Source organism: Echeneis naucrates, chromosome 22 (assembly GCF_900963305.1).
Source record: "Echeneis naucrates chromosome 22, fEcheNa1.1, whole genome shotgun sequence".
NCBI classification, from domain to species: Eukaryota; Metazoa; Chordata; class Actinopteri; order Carangiformes; family Echeneidae; genus Echeneis; species Echeneis naucrates.
Genome location: NC_042532.1, coordinates 3098160 through 3114922, shown reverse-complemented (window position 1 = coordinate 3114922; position 16763 = coordinate 3098160). Strand labels below are relative to the sequence as shown.

At 40.7% G+C, this 16763-nt stretch overlaps 1 protein-coding gene across 1 annotated transcript in view; it reads left to right on the top strand.

The window, feature by feature from the left end:
• rragd (ras-related GTP binding D) overlaps positions 1-14958 on the top strand; it is a 37201-nt gene extending 22243 nt beyond the window's left edge. The window contains exons 6-7 of the mRNA XM_029494081.1: positions 1221-1369; positions 13838-14958. Coding sequence (XP_029349941.1) covers positions 1221-1369; positions 13838-13989 — 301 coding nt within the window. The 3' untranslated portion in view covers positions 13990-14958. The remainder of the gene's footprint in view (positions 1-1220; positions 1370-13837) is intronic.
• The last annotated feature ends 1805 nt before the right edge of the window (positions 14959-16763 follow it).

Genomic DNA, 16763 nt, shown 5'->3' with positions numbered 1-16763 from the left:
TGCATCATAATACATGGGCCATAGCATGTCACTGTGACTTTGACTTGAGAATGTATCCCATGTGTCCCAGCAGGTGCAGCACCTCCTACTGTCCCCTGAAATCACCTCTATTGTGTTGTCAGTGTATTCAGCACAAATGTCAAATTGAAGGTTATTAATATGTCTGTTTTTGTTTTTTTCTGTTTGTGTTCGTATTAATTGCACAGCGTTGAGCCCTGAAGGCCACTGTATTTAGTCAAGACTTTCATTATTGAGGCCCAGCAGTGGTTCCAATAATCAGGCCCCTACTGAGGCGATAGCAGCAATCAGAACATGTTCAAACACAGTGAAAATAACCATTATATCCTACACATAAACAACACAAACACACTAGCAGGCCCCTGCAGTGTTGTGCTCTACACACTGTTAGTTGTGTGTTCGAAGAGGACACCTCATATGGAATATGAATACACTCAATCACAATCAGAAGAGCTGAGAAAATGGTTGCTAGTGATGTGGTCCTCGTGTGCAGGTGAAAAAGTAAAACTGTACAGACGATATTGCGTTATAGGAGTATTTATCTGTGTTTATCTTTAACTGACAGCGTGATGTGAGGCTGTTCCACAGTGTGATGGAAGAGTCTTTAATGAATTTGTTATTGATTTGGCTTTTTCAGAAACTGGAGAACCATGAGCTGACCCTACAGCTGGGCAGTGTGTGTGTACTGAAAAGAAATAAAGCTTTAAGGAAGCTCACATACATAAAGCAGGGAAATTCAAAATGGGCTGAATACAACTGTGTCTTCCTTCACTTGTTGGTTTTCTCAGTGCAAACAGAATACATTACCAATGAAAACCAAAAACAGAACATCATTTTAGTCCAATAACAAGCGTCTTTCTCTGCTCTCCTACTCCTCTTTTTCTTCTTTACATTTCCTGCTCTGTTTATCTTTTAACTTCTCTTCACTGCTACACTTCTCCACGTTGCACTCTGCATCTTGAACTTCCTGTGGGTGAATACTGAATCAGAGGTCTGTGTCGTTTTCCTGAAGAGAAGCCGTCATGTGCTTGATTTGAAACAGTCCAAAACAAGAAGCCTCAATAGCAGCAGTGAAACAATAGAAAATGCTCCCCCAGTGGAAGTGTTCTTCATGTCTGAAACAAGGTCCGTCATGTGCGCCAGAGGATGCAATATTTAAATATTATTACATCTACTCACTGCAGCATGTGTTTCACCTTCAGCCTGGCAGACACTGAGACTGGTTTACCCTATGACAAGGAGTCTATGGCCATTATCCATCTGAACAACACCACGGTCATGTATCTGAAGGAGGTCACCAAGTTCCTCGCCATGGTCTGCTTCCTCCGCAAAGACAACTTCGAGAGGAAAGGTCAGTACATGTACATGCACAGAAGAAACAAAATGTGATGTTCACGATGCTATGGGAGTGCCAGTAAAAGGAAAGAGAAAGAGAAAACACTTGCTTTTACCTCCTGTTTTGCTTCTCCTAAAAATGCCACATGAATCCTGATTTGGGAGGAGCATTAACAGGACTCAGGAATTAATGAATTGCACTGGCAAAGTCAGTAGGTAAAAGCAATAGGGTTAACATTTCTTATAGTATTCCTTAATATATTTCTCTATATCCCTCCATATTTTTAAAGTACTTATTTGTTCCACATTTCTTCTTCAAAAGGTTTAATCTTTTTTATGGTGCTCCCATGATTCCTCCAGTAACTGAGCTCATTGTTGAGGGATGAATATCTGATAGGAGAAAGGATGAGCCATAAGGATCATTGTGCATTGATCAGAATGACTGTCCATTATTGTGGACTAAGCTTTTACGTGGTGATAAATGTAAGGTTTGAATTGGTCATTTTAGTTCTATTGTGAATTCTCAATTATTTCAAAATCCATACTCACATTTCCTGTATTCATGCCTTATGGGTAAGGCCTTGCCAAAACAGAGCAACTCGTGCTTATTGGCCAAATATATTGATCTATTAACAAGGAATCTCATACACAGCTAAACAACTTGCCTTGCTGTGCCCTCACCTGTTTCTGAGGATCGGGTGGGCTGCCCTGGAACTGGGTGTTTACCGCGTCACTTTCCACTGGCCAGGGAAAATCCTGTTGGGCAAATCCTGGCAGGCCTCCCCTTGCTTGCGTGTGTTTCCTCCAACTATCCAAAGAAATGCATGTTTAGGTTAATCCGTGACTCTAAAAATGTCCGTAGGTCTGAGCGTGAGTGTGAGCGGTTGTTCATTTCTGTCTGTCTCTGTATGTTTGCTCTACGATGGACTGGAAACCTGTCCAGGGTGCACTTGCTCAATGTGACCTGGCTTTGGCTCCAGCATCCCTGGGGACCTGGAAATGAATAAAAAGTAGAAGATAGATAAATACTGCCGTGCTGCAGCGATGGGAATAATGCCAGTAAAATACACACTGTTAATAACAGGGTTATTTTTTTCATTAAAGGGTAATCTAACTGTTTCCATAGTTACATCACTTTTGACCATAACCAACAATTGCATGGGAAGCATTAGCGAGGATGATAAGTGTTGATGATTGACTAAGCTACAGGAAAATTTCATGGCAAGGCATTCACAGGCAGCAGTGTGCAGGTGTCCACACACATTTTTTCATTAATTTAAACATGTATAATATTCAGTTTTAATTGCGATAGGAAGAGCATCAGATATAAACACTAGCGCCAAATCATTCATGCAAGTCAAAGAGCTGACTTGCTGTGGTGACCCTGAACAGGGAATGCTGCAACTCAGCAATGCTGACTCTATTACTTTTTGGGGAGAAATAAGTAGCTATAACTAATTATAACTACTTTTTTTAAAGTAACATGCTCAATAGTACTGTGCGGTTACAACCTCACAGAAAAACACTTTTTGTCACAGGTTTAGGCAGGACCTTTGCAGCAACTCACTAACAATTCCCAAGAATTGTTCATAATTTCTAAATCAAATCAAATCAAATCAGATTTATTTGTATAGCGCCAAATCATAACAAAGGTTGCTACATGAACGCTGTAACATGTTGCCACATGAAGTTCATGGATATGAGCTGGAGTACAGAATACATGAAGACATGGGAGCAGCAGGTGTTGCAGGAACATGGGATGGTGATGAGTACCCACCTGCAGGATGAAGACAAGGAGAGAGAGGAGAGGAGCTGGGAAAAACAGAGACTTCGGGAAAACATGGTTAGTAACATGGTTAGTAAATGCAGTAGACATGCTTAGAACTGGGAGAAACAGTGATTTAGTAAGTGTGGTTATTGTGGTTATTAACTATAAGCTCTGTCATATAAAAAGGTTTTAAGCCTGGTCTTGAAAATTGCTAGAGTCCGCCCCCCGGACTGATACTGGAAGTTGGTTCCATCGAAGAGGAGCCTGATAACTGAAAGATCTGCCTCCAGATTTACTCTTGGATACTCCAGGAACCACAAGTAAACCTCCATCTAGAGAGCGGAGTGGCCTGCTAGGACAGTAAGGAACTATGAGCTCTCTGAGATATGATGGAGCTTGGCCATTAAGAGCTTTATATGTTAACAGGAGGATTTTAAATTCTACTCTGTATTTTACCGGCAGCCAATGAAGAGCAGCTAACACAGGAGAGATGTGATCTCTTTTCCTAGTTCCTGTTAATATTCGTGCAGCAGCATTCTAAATCAACTGAAGGCCTTTCAGAGATTTGTTTGGACATCCGGATAGTAATGAGTTACAGTAGTCCAGCCTAGAAGTTACAAATGCATGGACTAATTTTTCTGCATCATCCTGAGAGAGGATGTTTCTGATTTTCCTCGTTTTATGTGAGGGACAAAGGACATGTCCTGGTCAAAGGTTACGCCAAGGTTTCTTACAATGGAGCTGGAAGCCAAAGTAATGCCGTCCAGACTGATTAGATGAATAGATAGCATTTCAATAAGGTGAAGACTTTTATGTCTTCAGGACATGTCTGCAGTCTGACTATCTGAGTGACTTCATTTGGCTTCATTGATAAGTACAGCTGAGTGTCGTCTGCATAACAGTGAAAATTGATGCTGTGTTTACTACAGTGACTACAGTACATGAGGAGGAGCTGTTTTTAACATGAACAAACTGATGTCTATCTGATAAGTAGGATTTGAACCATCTTAGTGCAGTTCCTTTAATTCCAATTTCATGTTCCAGTCTCTGTAGTAAAATATTATGATCTATGGTGTCGAATGCAGCACTGAGATCTAGAAGAAGTATGGAGGCTGATCCATTGTCTGAGGCCATTAGAATGTCATTGGAGACTTTAACCAGTGCTGTTTCTGTCCTATGATGGGATCTTAATCCTGATTGAAACTCTTGAAACAAACCGTTCCCATCCAGGTGGTAATTGTCTTGCTACAACTTTCTTAATTATTTTAGATATAAATGGAAGATTCTATAAGGGTCTATAGTTTGCCAAAACATCTGGATCAAGGTTATGCTTTTTAAGCTGGGGTTTGATGACTGCGGTCTGAGGTACATAACCCAAAGATAAAGTCAAATTAATCAGCTCTAGAATGAACGGCTCAGTTAAATAAAAAATCTCTTAGAGGCTAGTTGGTACTGGGTCTAATAGACAGGTTGATGATCTGGATGATGAAACTATAGAAGCTAGCTCTGAGAGATTCAGAGGTGAGAATGATTCCAGATGTACAATAGGCCTTGCAGTTGATTCAGGAGTTGCTGTATTCAGTAGAAGATTATTGTCTAATGTAGGTAAGAGCTGATGAACATTTTTTCTCTGATTGTGAGAATTTTACCTGTAAAAAAGTTAATAAAATCATCACTTCTTAGAGCTAAGGGGATCACTGGTTCAACTGAGCTATGGCTCTCTGTCAGCCTGGCTACAGTGCTATGAGTGCTGAGTAGTATGAAATTCTAGCATTGCTGAGAGCTCTTTTATTTGTTTTTAAGCTATCTTTCCAGGCTCTGTGAGACTCTTCTGACTTAATGGAACGCCAATTTCTTTCTAATTTCCTTGATGTCTGCTTTAAGGCACGGATTTAGGAATTATACCAGGGAGCCAGCCTCCTCTGTTTGATGACTTTCTTTTTGAGAGGGGCGGCATCATCAAGATTTAAACACCATGGCCATAGTACTAATCACAAGGTCATCAACCTGTGTGTGAGATAAATCCTCATTTGAATTTAGATCATCTTCTATAGCTGAGTTTATTCCTCAATGCTGTGGAGCCCATTAAAGTAAACTCAAATGTAATAAGGTAATGGTCGGTCAAAAGAGAGTTTTGAGGAAAAATTGTTAGCTTGTCAATTTCAGTGCCATATGTTAGAACAAGATCAAGGATATGATTATAGAAGTGAGTGGGTTCATTCACATGCTGGGAAAAGCCAATTGAGTCTAGTAGGGAAAGAAACCCAGAACTAAGGCTGTCGCTTTCTACATCAACATGTATATTGAAATCTCCCAGAATAATGATTTTATCTGTACTGAGTACTGACTCTGATATACGGACCAGGTGGATGGTATACTGTAACTAACAGAACTGGTTTTTCACCTTTCCAGTCTTAGTGGGAAAGACTAAGAGTGAGGCTTTCAAAAGACCTGCTTCCAGATTTTGGTCTAAGGTTGAATAATAGGCTTGACTGAAATATTGCAGCCACCCCTCCTCCTCGACCTGCGGTACGAGGGATATGAAAGTTAACATGAGTTGGGGGTGTAGCTTCATTAATGCTAACATACTCATCCTGCTGCAGCCACGTTTCAGTTATACAAAATGAATCAATACGATGATCAGTTATGAGATCATTTACTAGTAGAGATTTTGATGACAGTGATCAAATATTCAAGTCCACATTTAATTGCAGTCTTATTTAAGACCAAATTTGTGGCTGTTTTTATTTCAGTTCAGTTCTGTTTTTGTTCTTCTGTTTAATTTGGGTTTAATAACTTTTCTAAATTTAGGTGGTCGGGGGACAGACACAGTTTCTATAGACCTAAACATAGACAGAGACTCTATTCTATTCTCGGCAGGTGACCGCTCTGACTGAGGCGCAGAGGAGCGTGTTAAACTGCGGCTCTGCCTCCTGGTCTCGACCCGGGATTGTCAGGGTTTTGGATTTCTAATAAAATCGGCGATATTTCTAGAAATGAGAGCGGCCCCGTCCACGGTGGGATGGACACCATCTCTCCTAATTAGACCAGGTCTCCCCCAGAAAGACTCTCAGTTAACTATGTAGCCCATGTTGTTTTCAGGACACCACCTCGACAGCCAGCGGTTAAATGACGACATGCAGCTGTACATGTCTTCACTGGTCCGATTGGGGAGGGGGCCGGAGAAAACTACAGTGTCCGACATCGTTTTAGCAAAAGTACACACCGATTCCACATTAATTTTTGTGACTTCAGACTGGCGAAGTCGGGTGTCGTCACTGCTGACGTGAATAACAATATTAGCATATTTACGTTTACCCTTAGCCAGCAGTTTCAGATAAGACTGGATGTCGCCTGCGCTGGCCCCCTCTCAGAGTTGAGTTGACATCCCTGCCAGGATATGAACACCATTCTCTAAAATGACAAAGAATGATAATACCACTAAGCCACCGGGAAGACTGACTAAGGTGGCAGCAGGAACAGACTCTCAAATGAGATAGGAGGCAGCTCCTCCCAGGAGGGCCAGAGCCACCAGAACAAGGAGACACACAGGCAGAACTCACAGTCAGGGACAGAAGGCAGGTCACATTTCCAGGGCAGAGACGAGGAGACATGGGCAGGGACAGACAGAGTCGATACCAGGAGATCAGTCCGGAATAGAGTGCTGGAGAGCAGTGCATGATGCAATGACAACCTGACTGCACTGATTTGTTCTGCATGAAGTAATGTTAGTTGTTAGTCAAGTTAAGGAGCCACTTTGATGTCTGGTACATGTAAGAGGTCTACAACAGTCTAATCCAGTGGTTCTCAAATGGGGTACTTGAGGGCACTCCAGGGGATACATGAGATTTTTAAAAACCCTAACCCTAAATGTTAAAAAATAGGAACCAATTAAAAAGCCCTTAAAATGGTTTAGGGGTTTTTAGCTGAAAAAATTATTGACGGGGAACTTCACTGAAACAAGGTTGAGAACCGCTGCTCTAATCCATAGAGAGATCGCATTCACCAGCAGGTAATTTGGTAACTCAGCAAAGTCAAAGCAGACAAGCAAAATATATTAGAGATGGGAAAAGAATTTCCGAAACAGAAAGAATACAACATTCTGTTCTTACTGACAGTGGATATAGACACGGGTACATCCTGATTTCAAGACCTGCTCAGTGGGGTTTAATTCAACACAACCATTGACCTTTCCTGATCTTCAGATCAGCAACAAGTCTATGATCTGACAGTGTGACAGTGTAAGTGACTGACTGATGTGATTGTAGATGTTAGCCTTGTTGAGGGACAAGCCCAGTTTAATGTCCAGGTTCAAACCTAGGCATTGTGCTTGGTGTGATGAGCTTGTGAAGAGACCACACCCTCAGGGAGGACAGGAGGGAAAACAACTCCAATGTTTCCAATGATTTGCATCGGGAAGCTTCTCATTAAACCCCCAAAACATCAATGCATCTACAAATGTCAAATTAGGCTCAGACTTCAACACTCTGTGGCACGAGGATCTAAATGTCACAAGCTCTGTTACCTTCCTATGTCTGATCAAAGATCACATTGTCTCACCTTGATGCCCCTGGTGTCAATATCTCTGCCTGTGAGATGAAAACCTAGATCTAATGGAGTCGTTGGGTGGGCTGTCCAGATTTTTTTTTTTTTTTACCAGGAATTGTTTCCTTAAGGTATCTAAGAGGAAAGGAGAATGCACTTCACCCTCATCTGACACTGTTTCATCATATTTTATTCCTCATAAAAACCCCAGTGACCCAGCTGCATATGATGAGTCTGCTAACACTGCTGCTGTTGGTTTTTGCTGGTTTTGATTACGACTATTATTATATTTATATCTCAACACATGGGGATGTAAAGTCACAGTCCTCTTTAATTTAACATGTAATTTTCATTTGTTTCATTTAACCATTGATGGTTGCTGACAACTTCATTCATACCTAATTGGAGGAAAGAGCATTGGAGAAGGAGAAGAGAGAGATACCAGTGAAATTGCTGTCAGTATGCTCAGATTTGTTCCTGTGCTGAAACTGATGGTGTGGGGAAAGAATTGATAAAGCAGTATCCTACACACAATCTTTGCCTGCACACACACCAAAAGCATTCTAAGTCAGCAGCCACATCTCCTTTGTGCAAATGTCACAGCAGCAGCCTTACAAGGTCATACCTGTACCTGTTCCTTCAAAATGACAGAAACCTGAAATAACCCAAGGTTAAATATGTGTTTCTTCTCTTTATCAGGAGGCTCACTAAACACATCACAGCCAGCCTCCAGTTAGATATCTCATGTGTTAGAGAGATTGATTCCTTTGTGTTCCTCACAGATTCATCCTGATATGACAGCATGCTTATGCTTATGGAAAGTGACACATTCTCATGGTCTGTGTGTGTCTGTGTGCATGTCCGCAGTGAGTTTTAACTGCTTTTGTTCTCTTAGGCTACACCTCTGATGGATTTTGAAATCAATTTTTCTCCTGAAGCTGTAAGCAATGGCCAATGTGAGAGAAGCACCCCAGCGACTATCCGCACCCCCCACCACCTTCTCAAAGTGAATCCACATTTATTAAATCAATTTCACACATTGATGTTATTACACTGCCGGTCTTGTTACTTGCTTTATGATATCTGACAGTATTTTGCCACCATTATGGTGCAGAGAAAAAGAGGTTAAAACCTGTCCAATGACAATTACAATGAACAATCAGACCAGCTGTAACCCTCCTTACATTTCCATTCACATAAGCTGAATTCTAGAAATAATGAATATCCAGTAGAATGCTACAGGCACATATAGTCCCAGATTGCCATCAGGCATTATAAGCATTATAAAGTAGGTGGCTGAATCCTCCTTCTAATAAATGTTGGGATTTGCTGTGAGGAATGGACAGAGTATCACCCATGCTCTTGATGGTCATTTATTACAGCAATTCTAAAATCCGCCAGGGGCCCTACCTGGCGGGGGGGGGGCCTCACCAGCATTGATAGAGCTTCCTCTCTGGTCCATGAACCATGTGACTGTATGATCAGGTGCCAAAGCTAGATAAAGCTGCAGGGGGTAGTGCTGTGTCAAAACAATAGAAAAACGACCAGGCTGATATAACAAAGATTATTTCAGAGGCTTTTACTTGGAGATGTTGAGCTACCCCTTTTTTCCCTTTCCTCAATAACAATCACAACAAAAGGTATGTTGTTGGTAATGTGTTAGTATTATTTTTAATGGTGAATGTTTTGTACAATGTATTGATGGTAACGATAATAATAATGTGCTGTGACAGGCGGGGTACACCGTGGACAGGTCACTAGGGCCAACACACAGAAAGAAACAACCACTGACACTCACACTCAGACCTAAGGACAATTTAGAGTCACTAATTAACCCAAACATGCATGGGGAGAACATGTAAACTCTGCACAGAAAGAACAGAACCAAACCTGCTGCCTTCTTATTGTGCGGCAACAGCACTAACCACTATGCCGCCATGCTGCCCCCAAAGACATGAATGTCTAGGTTAACAAGTGCGACAGATAAGTGGTAGAAGATGAAGGAATGAATGGATGAATGATTAACACTCGCCTGGTTTCCCCACCCCTGGTCTATAGCCACTTCTCCTCTCACTAGTCACCTGATCCAATCACCTGTCTCTCATCTGCAATCAGCCCAGTACATAACCCCCCCTCACTCCAGTCACTCATTGCCACATTGCTGCTGTCTGTTATGCATTACTCTCTAGCCTTGCTTCCCTGTTTCCAATTGGTCTCCTCTGTCTGATCCCTGGTAAACCCTGCTTTTTGTCCTTCACCACAAGTATCACATCAGCCCTTCCAGAGTCCCATCTGCCTGTCCCCAGGGCTGCGGTGAGTTGACACGTGTTGTATTTACCGTTGTAGGGACTCCTTTTTCCCTGATTCCTCCCTCCACTGGATATGCTTGAGACTCCCTTTCACCGTGTGTGTGTTTCTTGCTTTGGTGCTCAAAACAATAAAGGTCATTACAAACTGAACCTGTGACTGTGTGTATTGTAGTTGGGTCCTAGAACACACGTTTAAACACAATATTAATAATAATGCTAATTGTAAAAATTTGGAATATATATTATGAATTCTTCTTCATGTTATCAGGAAACACAGCATCAACCTCCACTCTTATGCAGACATCTTCTTCATGTCACCCATTGATTTGTGAGCTGTGTTTTGAAACCAGAAGTAACCATGTTTGGAAAAGTTGGAGCTGAGAAGGAGTGAGGGCTGAGCTGCCCTGCTCTGTTCTCTGTTCTGAATTGGTGATAACATCTGTCAATCACACAGTAGCCACGCCCTAAGGCATACCCAACTTTATGAAGTTCATTCACCTTAAAGCGGGCAGCATGGCGACGTAGTGGTTAGCGCTGTCGCCCCACAATAAGAAGGTCACGGGATCCCAGTTTGAGTCCTTTCTGTGCGGAGTTTGCATGTTCTCCAAGTGTCTGCGTGGGTTTCCTCCCACCATCCAAAGACATGCATGTCTAGATTAATTGGCAAGTCTAAATTGACCGTAGGTGTGAGTGGTTGTTTGTCTGTGTGTTGGCCCTGCCCCTCGCCCAATGTGAGCTGGGTTTGACTCCAGCAGCCCCGCGACCCGGAAATGGATAAAGCGGTTGAAGATGAATGAATTAATGAATTCAGCTTGAAGACTTGAAACTTGAGACTGACACCATTCACTAATTAGGAAAACATTGACTGAGTTAATACATCAAGCGAGGAGGTAATCCAATTTCGCATAGACTTCAATACAATCTGTCTTCTGGACAGCCAATGGAGAGGGCCCCTGATGAAGACTAGAACAAAGGTTTTATAGAACTTTTATAGACAGACTGTTAATATAATTGTCATACACCGAGCCAGTCTGAAATCAGTCTGAACAAGACCGCAGTTCACCTTTAGGCAGCCAATGGCTGTTCACCTATAACTAACCCAAATCAATCATTTTCTTTGCTGCTTTAATGTAACAGTAACTGCCAGTGGCTCCACGGCTGAATTAACTGTGTAGGCACTTTTAAATTTCCAAGTAAAGTACCTTTTAATATGTGTGGTAAACTTTAAGGCTTAAAACTTTGTTTTAGGTCACTGCACAGTCTCCTGTACTCGCTAATCCAACTATCTTTATAGTACATTTAAAAACATCAGTCGACCAAAGTGCTGCAGACTACACAAATAAGTATAAAATGAGAAACAATCCCTTTTAACATAGAAAGGCAAGAAACATCAGCTCAGAGCAAAAAAATATCAAAACAAAATATCAGCTAGAAGCAACCTAGAAACGGAAAAGCGGTTGAAGTTGAATGAACAAATGAATAAATTGTGCTTGCATTATAAATCTGTGATTCTTACTCATTTGGACTAATGTAACTCGTTATGAATCGGCCTGGAGAAGTCCTCTCTTTAGAGACTGCAATTAATCCAAAAAGCAGCAACTCAAATCCTTACTAGGACGAAAAAGTGTGAGCAAATCACTTCAGTCCAAGTCTCACTGCACTGGCTTCCCTTTGTCATGTTTTGAGTTCTGTCTGGTTTTAGTTTCACTGTCAGGGCTCTGAGTTCTGTCTGGTGTCTAGTGTGCTCGGTTTGTGTTGACACGTCCTGTTTTATTTTGAAGTCTTGGTTCTGTCGTGTTGCCCGTTGCTTTACTTCCTGGTTGTTCCCTCCTGTTGATTGCCTTCCCTGCCTGGAGACTTGTGTTTTGTTTGGTTCACTGTGTATTTAAGTCCTGTTTTCTGTTTAGTTGGTGTCAGGTCCTTGAGGTCGTTTCTCACCTATGTCGTCTAGTTTGGTCTGCCTGCCTGGTTTCCTGACTCCTGCTTGTGTATCTGCCTGTCTCCCTGTTGTCTCTTTATCTCAGTTATTTAGTAGTTTTTGCTATTAAAAGTGAACTCTTCACCTCAACCTGGTTCTTGCGGATCCTGCATTTGGGTCCTCACATTCCTGTACCACCCCCACTAATTGTGACAGCCTTCAAGAGTTTATTGCTTGTCTCAAAGGTTTTAAATTGGTTGACACCTGTATATTTTTCTGAACCTCTTTTACATTCACATTCAAGCTACAGCACTGATGTCTGCTAATTAGATGGTTTAAATGTCCCTAGATCTAGGTTTAAGAATAGTAGCTGCTTCTAATTTGCGGAATCCTCTACCCATTCGAATAAAGACTGTCTGAACCATTGCAAGTTTTATATCCTTACGTTCACTGTCTTTTAACTTTAGTTAATTCCAAACATCATGCCTTCATCTTTTTACTGTTTGTGAGCTTGTAAAGCACTTCAGTAAAATTTTGTTGTTTTTAAATGTGCTATATAAATAAACTTGATTTCGGACTCTGTCTTTCTCATTGGGTTGATTAAAGCCTTTACAATATCAATATAATTTAATTAATTTTTGTTCCACCAATTAACCAAAGCCCCTAAGCTGGGAAGCGCTTGACACATTTATGTGTGTATAATAGCAGTAGATGTTGCTGTAGATGCGGCTACGGGTATAGGTGTAGATAGAAAAGTAGATGTAATGATGTAGGTATATATATATAGATATGGAGATGAGTAAGGATAATGTAGCAGCACGGTGGAACTGTGGTTGACACTGTTGCCACACAGCTAGAAGGTTCTATGTTTCATACTCTTTATGTGTGGCGAAGTGTGGTGACTGCTTTGTTGTGACAACACAAGTTCTGGAAGTCCTGGCAGCTTGTTCTAAGGTTCAGTTTCAGAATCCAAGCTGTGAGCGTTTCTCTGTTGACTGACAGCTTTGATACTTGACTGCATTAATGTAGAACCTGGATGTGAAGGTATGTTAAAATCATCCTGGCACCTTGTGCTGGATTTGAACACAGAGCTCTTTATTTCTAACACTTCTTATACTGGGATACTGGGAATGTTGGTCCAATCCTTCTGTGACTGCGGCATTTACCATCATTTAGTTTAAGAATACATCCAGCCAGTGACTTTCCTCACAGCTAAACCTCCTATTATGTAATCAGAAAGTCTTTTATTAATTAATTAATTATGTTAATTCCCCTAGATGCCTTTCGTGACTGTTGCCCCACATCGATAGGGGAAGCTAAACAAGAATCTCTTCACACTCTTGGCTGTGTGCAGATATGTGTGTCACACAGCATTTATATCTGGAGCTTTTCACCTTGTTCTGGTTTGTGGTTTGACAGCCCCTGTGCCGACCATACCTAGAACGTGCTTCGCATTTTTTCTCACCAACGTCATTATTGTTGAGTATAAACATGGACTAAACATACATTTTAATTTCTCTTTTAAATATTTATAAATGCACAGCGATGCTATGATGCACCGGCGACCTAACCCTAACCTTGTCAAACAACCTAACCCTTCATGTGTCAGCAACATCCTTTCATTTCATGTTCCAAACAAAACCTTTTAGATCTTCTGCTGTCTTTGTTTTAGATTGTCCTGATATTTTACAGTCAAACACGGAATCCGTGCACTGTTTTGAAAAGGAAATTGAATACATGTATTTTGAATCCGACATGTCATTCGGGCAAATCCAATCATGTCTGCTCTTGAATCTGTTTTATGGTCAAATTCTAAAAACAGATTTCATAATTATCTTTTTTGTTTTCTGACAAGTATTGTTTTTAACATTGTGTATAATGAAGATTGTGGAACTAATGTCATAATGTTCACACTAATAATAGTTAGTTTCTGTCCCTGTACAGGACTGATAGACTACAACTTCCACTGCTTCAAGCAGGCCATCCAGGAAGTGTTTGATGTTCGAGTGAAAGTTCAGCAGAACCGTAAACTCCTTACTAACAGGAGGTGGAGCAAACTGAGTCTGACCAACGGTGGGCTTAACAACCCCCGCTGATGACCAGTGACATCACATCACTCCTCTCAGTCGCTGAACTGCACTTGGACAAATCCAGAAGACAACATCCCCCTTCAGAGTCCAGTTGTTCATCTTACTGGGAAATGTCCTCCAGCTGTCTGCAGCGGAGAGGACAGTATCTGCACTGACTACGCTTACTGAACATAGAATGTTTTTTCAAAGTTTTCAAAGTGTATTTGCACAATATTTGAAATATAAGTAATAGACATACAGGGGGACCAGTTGTCAGTGACCGCTCAAACGACTTTTGACAACTGATCCCCTCCAAAATGATGACTGGTATCTGATATGACTGATATCCAGACTGCAGTCCACCAGGCCTTTGACCTGTCAGACCAGTCCCTTTCAGTCTTAGGCTGAGCAGCTCTGGAGTCTTGAGTTGTTTAACAAATAAAACAAAGGTCTGGTCTTTCCTGCTACAGCAGCTCATTGATATTTTCAGCTCCTGGTTTTCTACTCACTCTATTTCATATTAAGAAAACTTTCCTGAAGCTGAACTGCAGCATATGTTTTAGTCTCAGAGCCTGAGTGTGCAACTGCAGTCACCAAATCCTCCAAACACGTTTATCTGTGCTCAGAACCAAACGGGTCTCAGATTGGACATAAAGCCAATCACAATAACCACAGAGCTAATTGTTAATTACACACTACAAGTGGAAAAGAGTAGAGTGATCAGAGCAGTCAACTCAGGAAAAAATTTCTCTTTGTAACAGAGTTGTTTTAATTGAGTTAATTAAGTTTTGATTCAGCTCTCAGAAAACTCTGTAACAAATTACAGAAAACAAAAACGATAAATGACAACTCAAACTGATTCCTTCAGCCTCAACATTCATTTCCCTCCATTATTTCCTTAAGCCTTTACCAAGCTGTTTGCTCTAAACTGTTTTATCACAATATGTGTTGAGTCTAAACTCTGAGACTGCTGTAGCTGTTTTGAACTGCTCACCTCTGGCCACTATTATACATCACAGTGTGTTTTATTGTGTGAAAATGTGTTTTGAAAAAAGAATAAATGAAATATGAAACTTGCATCCTTCTCAGTGAAACCTTATTATAGTTCCGTTAAAACAGTAATTGATTCACTATATGTTTTTCAGACCATTACCTGTACCAGAATACATTTTCAGGTCCTGGTTGTGGAGGACCGTATCACATCAATCTGTTGTTGTTCAAGTGTGTATGGAAGTTTTATTAAATTATGATATGATGTATTATGTTGGTAAGAGAAGCTTCAGAGACTGTTAAAGGGCTGTGTGATGAAGATGAAGTGTTCTATTTTCCTGTCATTATGTGCTTCATCGCACCTGTTTGAACAAGTTCAGAAGGGGAGCAGAGTGTGATTTAGGATCTGAGCTCAGTGTTGGTTTCTTCCAGGTTTTCCAGCTTCCTTCCACAGTCCAAACCTGCAAGTTTGTGGTAATTGGTGACTTAATTGCCCATAGTCCTGAGTGTGAGCATGAATGGTTGTCTTTGGCTACCAGCCCCACCATAAACCCGATGGATAAAAAATTCAGAAAAAGTATGGATGAAAAAACACGTAGACACAGCAATTTCACTCTTCCTGTTTTCCTTAAATAATAATAATACAAAAAAAAAAAAAACGCAAAAGTGGATCTATAATTAGTCAGGTGATACTGGAATGTTTGAAAAGGCACCGTGAGAAAAAGTCCAGATACTGATAAACTGACAGTCAAAATCAAAGATTGCTTCAACAATAAGTCAATTATCCACAACAGGAAAAGGGTCTTCACTGTAGTGTATGTGAGGATGTTTATACATATTCATTAAGCGTAGGTATGCTCCATCATAGCAAACATTAGATCAAGCAATTACTCTGTGACTTTGGAAACAACACACATTCATTGGTCTCATCTTTTTATGGGTAAATCTTAAATATCATGAAATGGAACAAACAAGAAACAAAAAAGATGGAAATTTGGCCTGACCAAAGGTGAGCTAATATTGTCCTAACCAACAGAACTAATCTAAAGTATACTATATAAATATATGGAGAGAACATTATTAGGTAGGACCTTTAAGGAATATTATTGAAAAGGGCAACAAGGACCTTTAAATATAGGACACTTTTAAAAAGGTATAGAGGGCATTTATATATAGAATATTACTAAAAAGGTAAGAAAAATCTTTGTCTATATTTAATACAGAGTAGCAAATTTTATCTGACCAAAGATGAGTTAATGTTTGTCTAATTCAGTGCTTCTCAAATAGTGGGGCCTTTTGTTTTCTTATTGATAATAAGAATGCAATGTTATGCACAGGTGCTTAGGTACTTATAGCATTTTTATAGACAATTAACACTATTTATAGTCGTGGCAGAAAGCGTGGGGTGGGGGGGTGTAACAGAAAATAACTGAGAAGCACTGATCTAATCCAAAAGAACCAATCCAAGCTGTGTGTGTGTGTAAATGGATGAAAGATAGAGGAGAAGGCCAGCCATGCTCATTAAAGTAGGACGAGTAAAATGAATATATCGAAACAAAGAAAAACCTTACTCTGACCTAAAGATTCAGCAGAGGTCATGGGGAGAGGACTCAAAGAGAATTGCATCTACTGTTGCTAGGACACAGAAGAGAAAGAGCATTTTCTGGTAACAATAGGGTGTGTTGTAGGTGTCACAACTAAAACACAAGAAAATGCTCTGACTCTGACAAACACGACAAGCATGTGGTTGTTCTGAAAAAGGAGCAGCTCTGTGGTCTGTCTCACTCAAACAGTCATGGCCGGGAGATGAA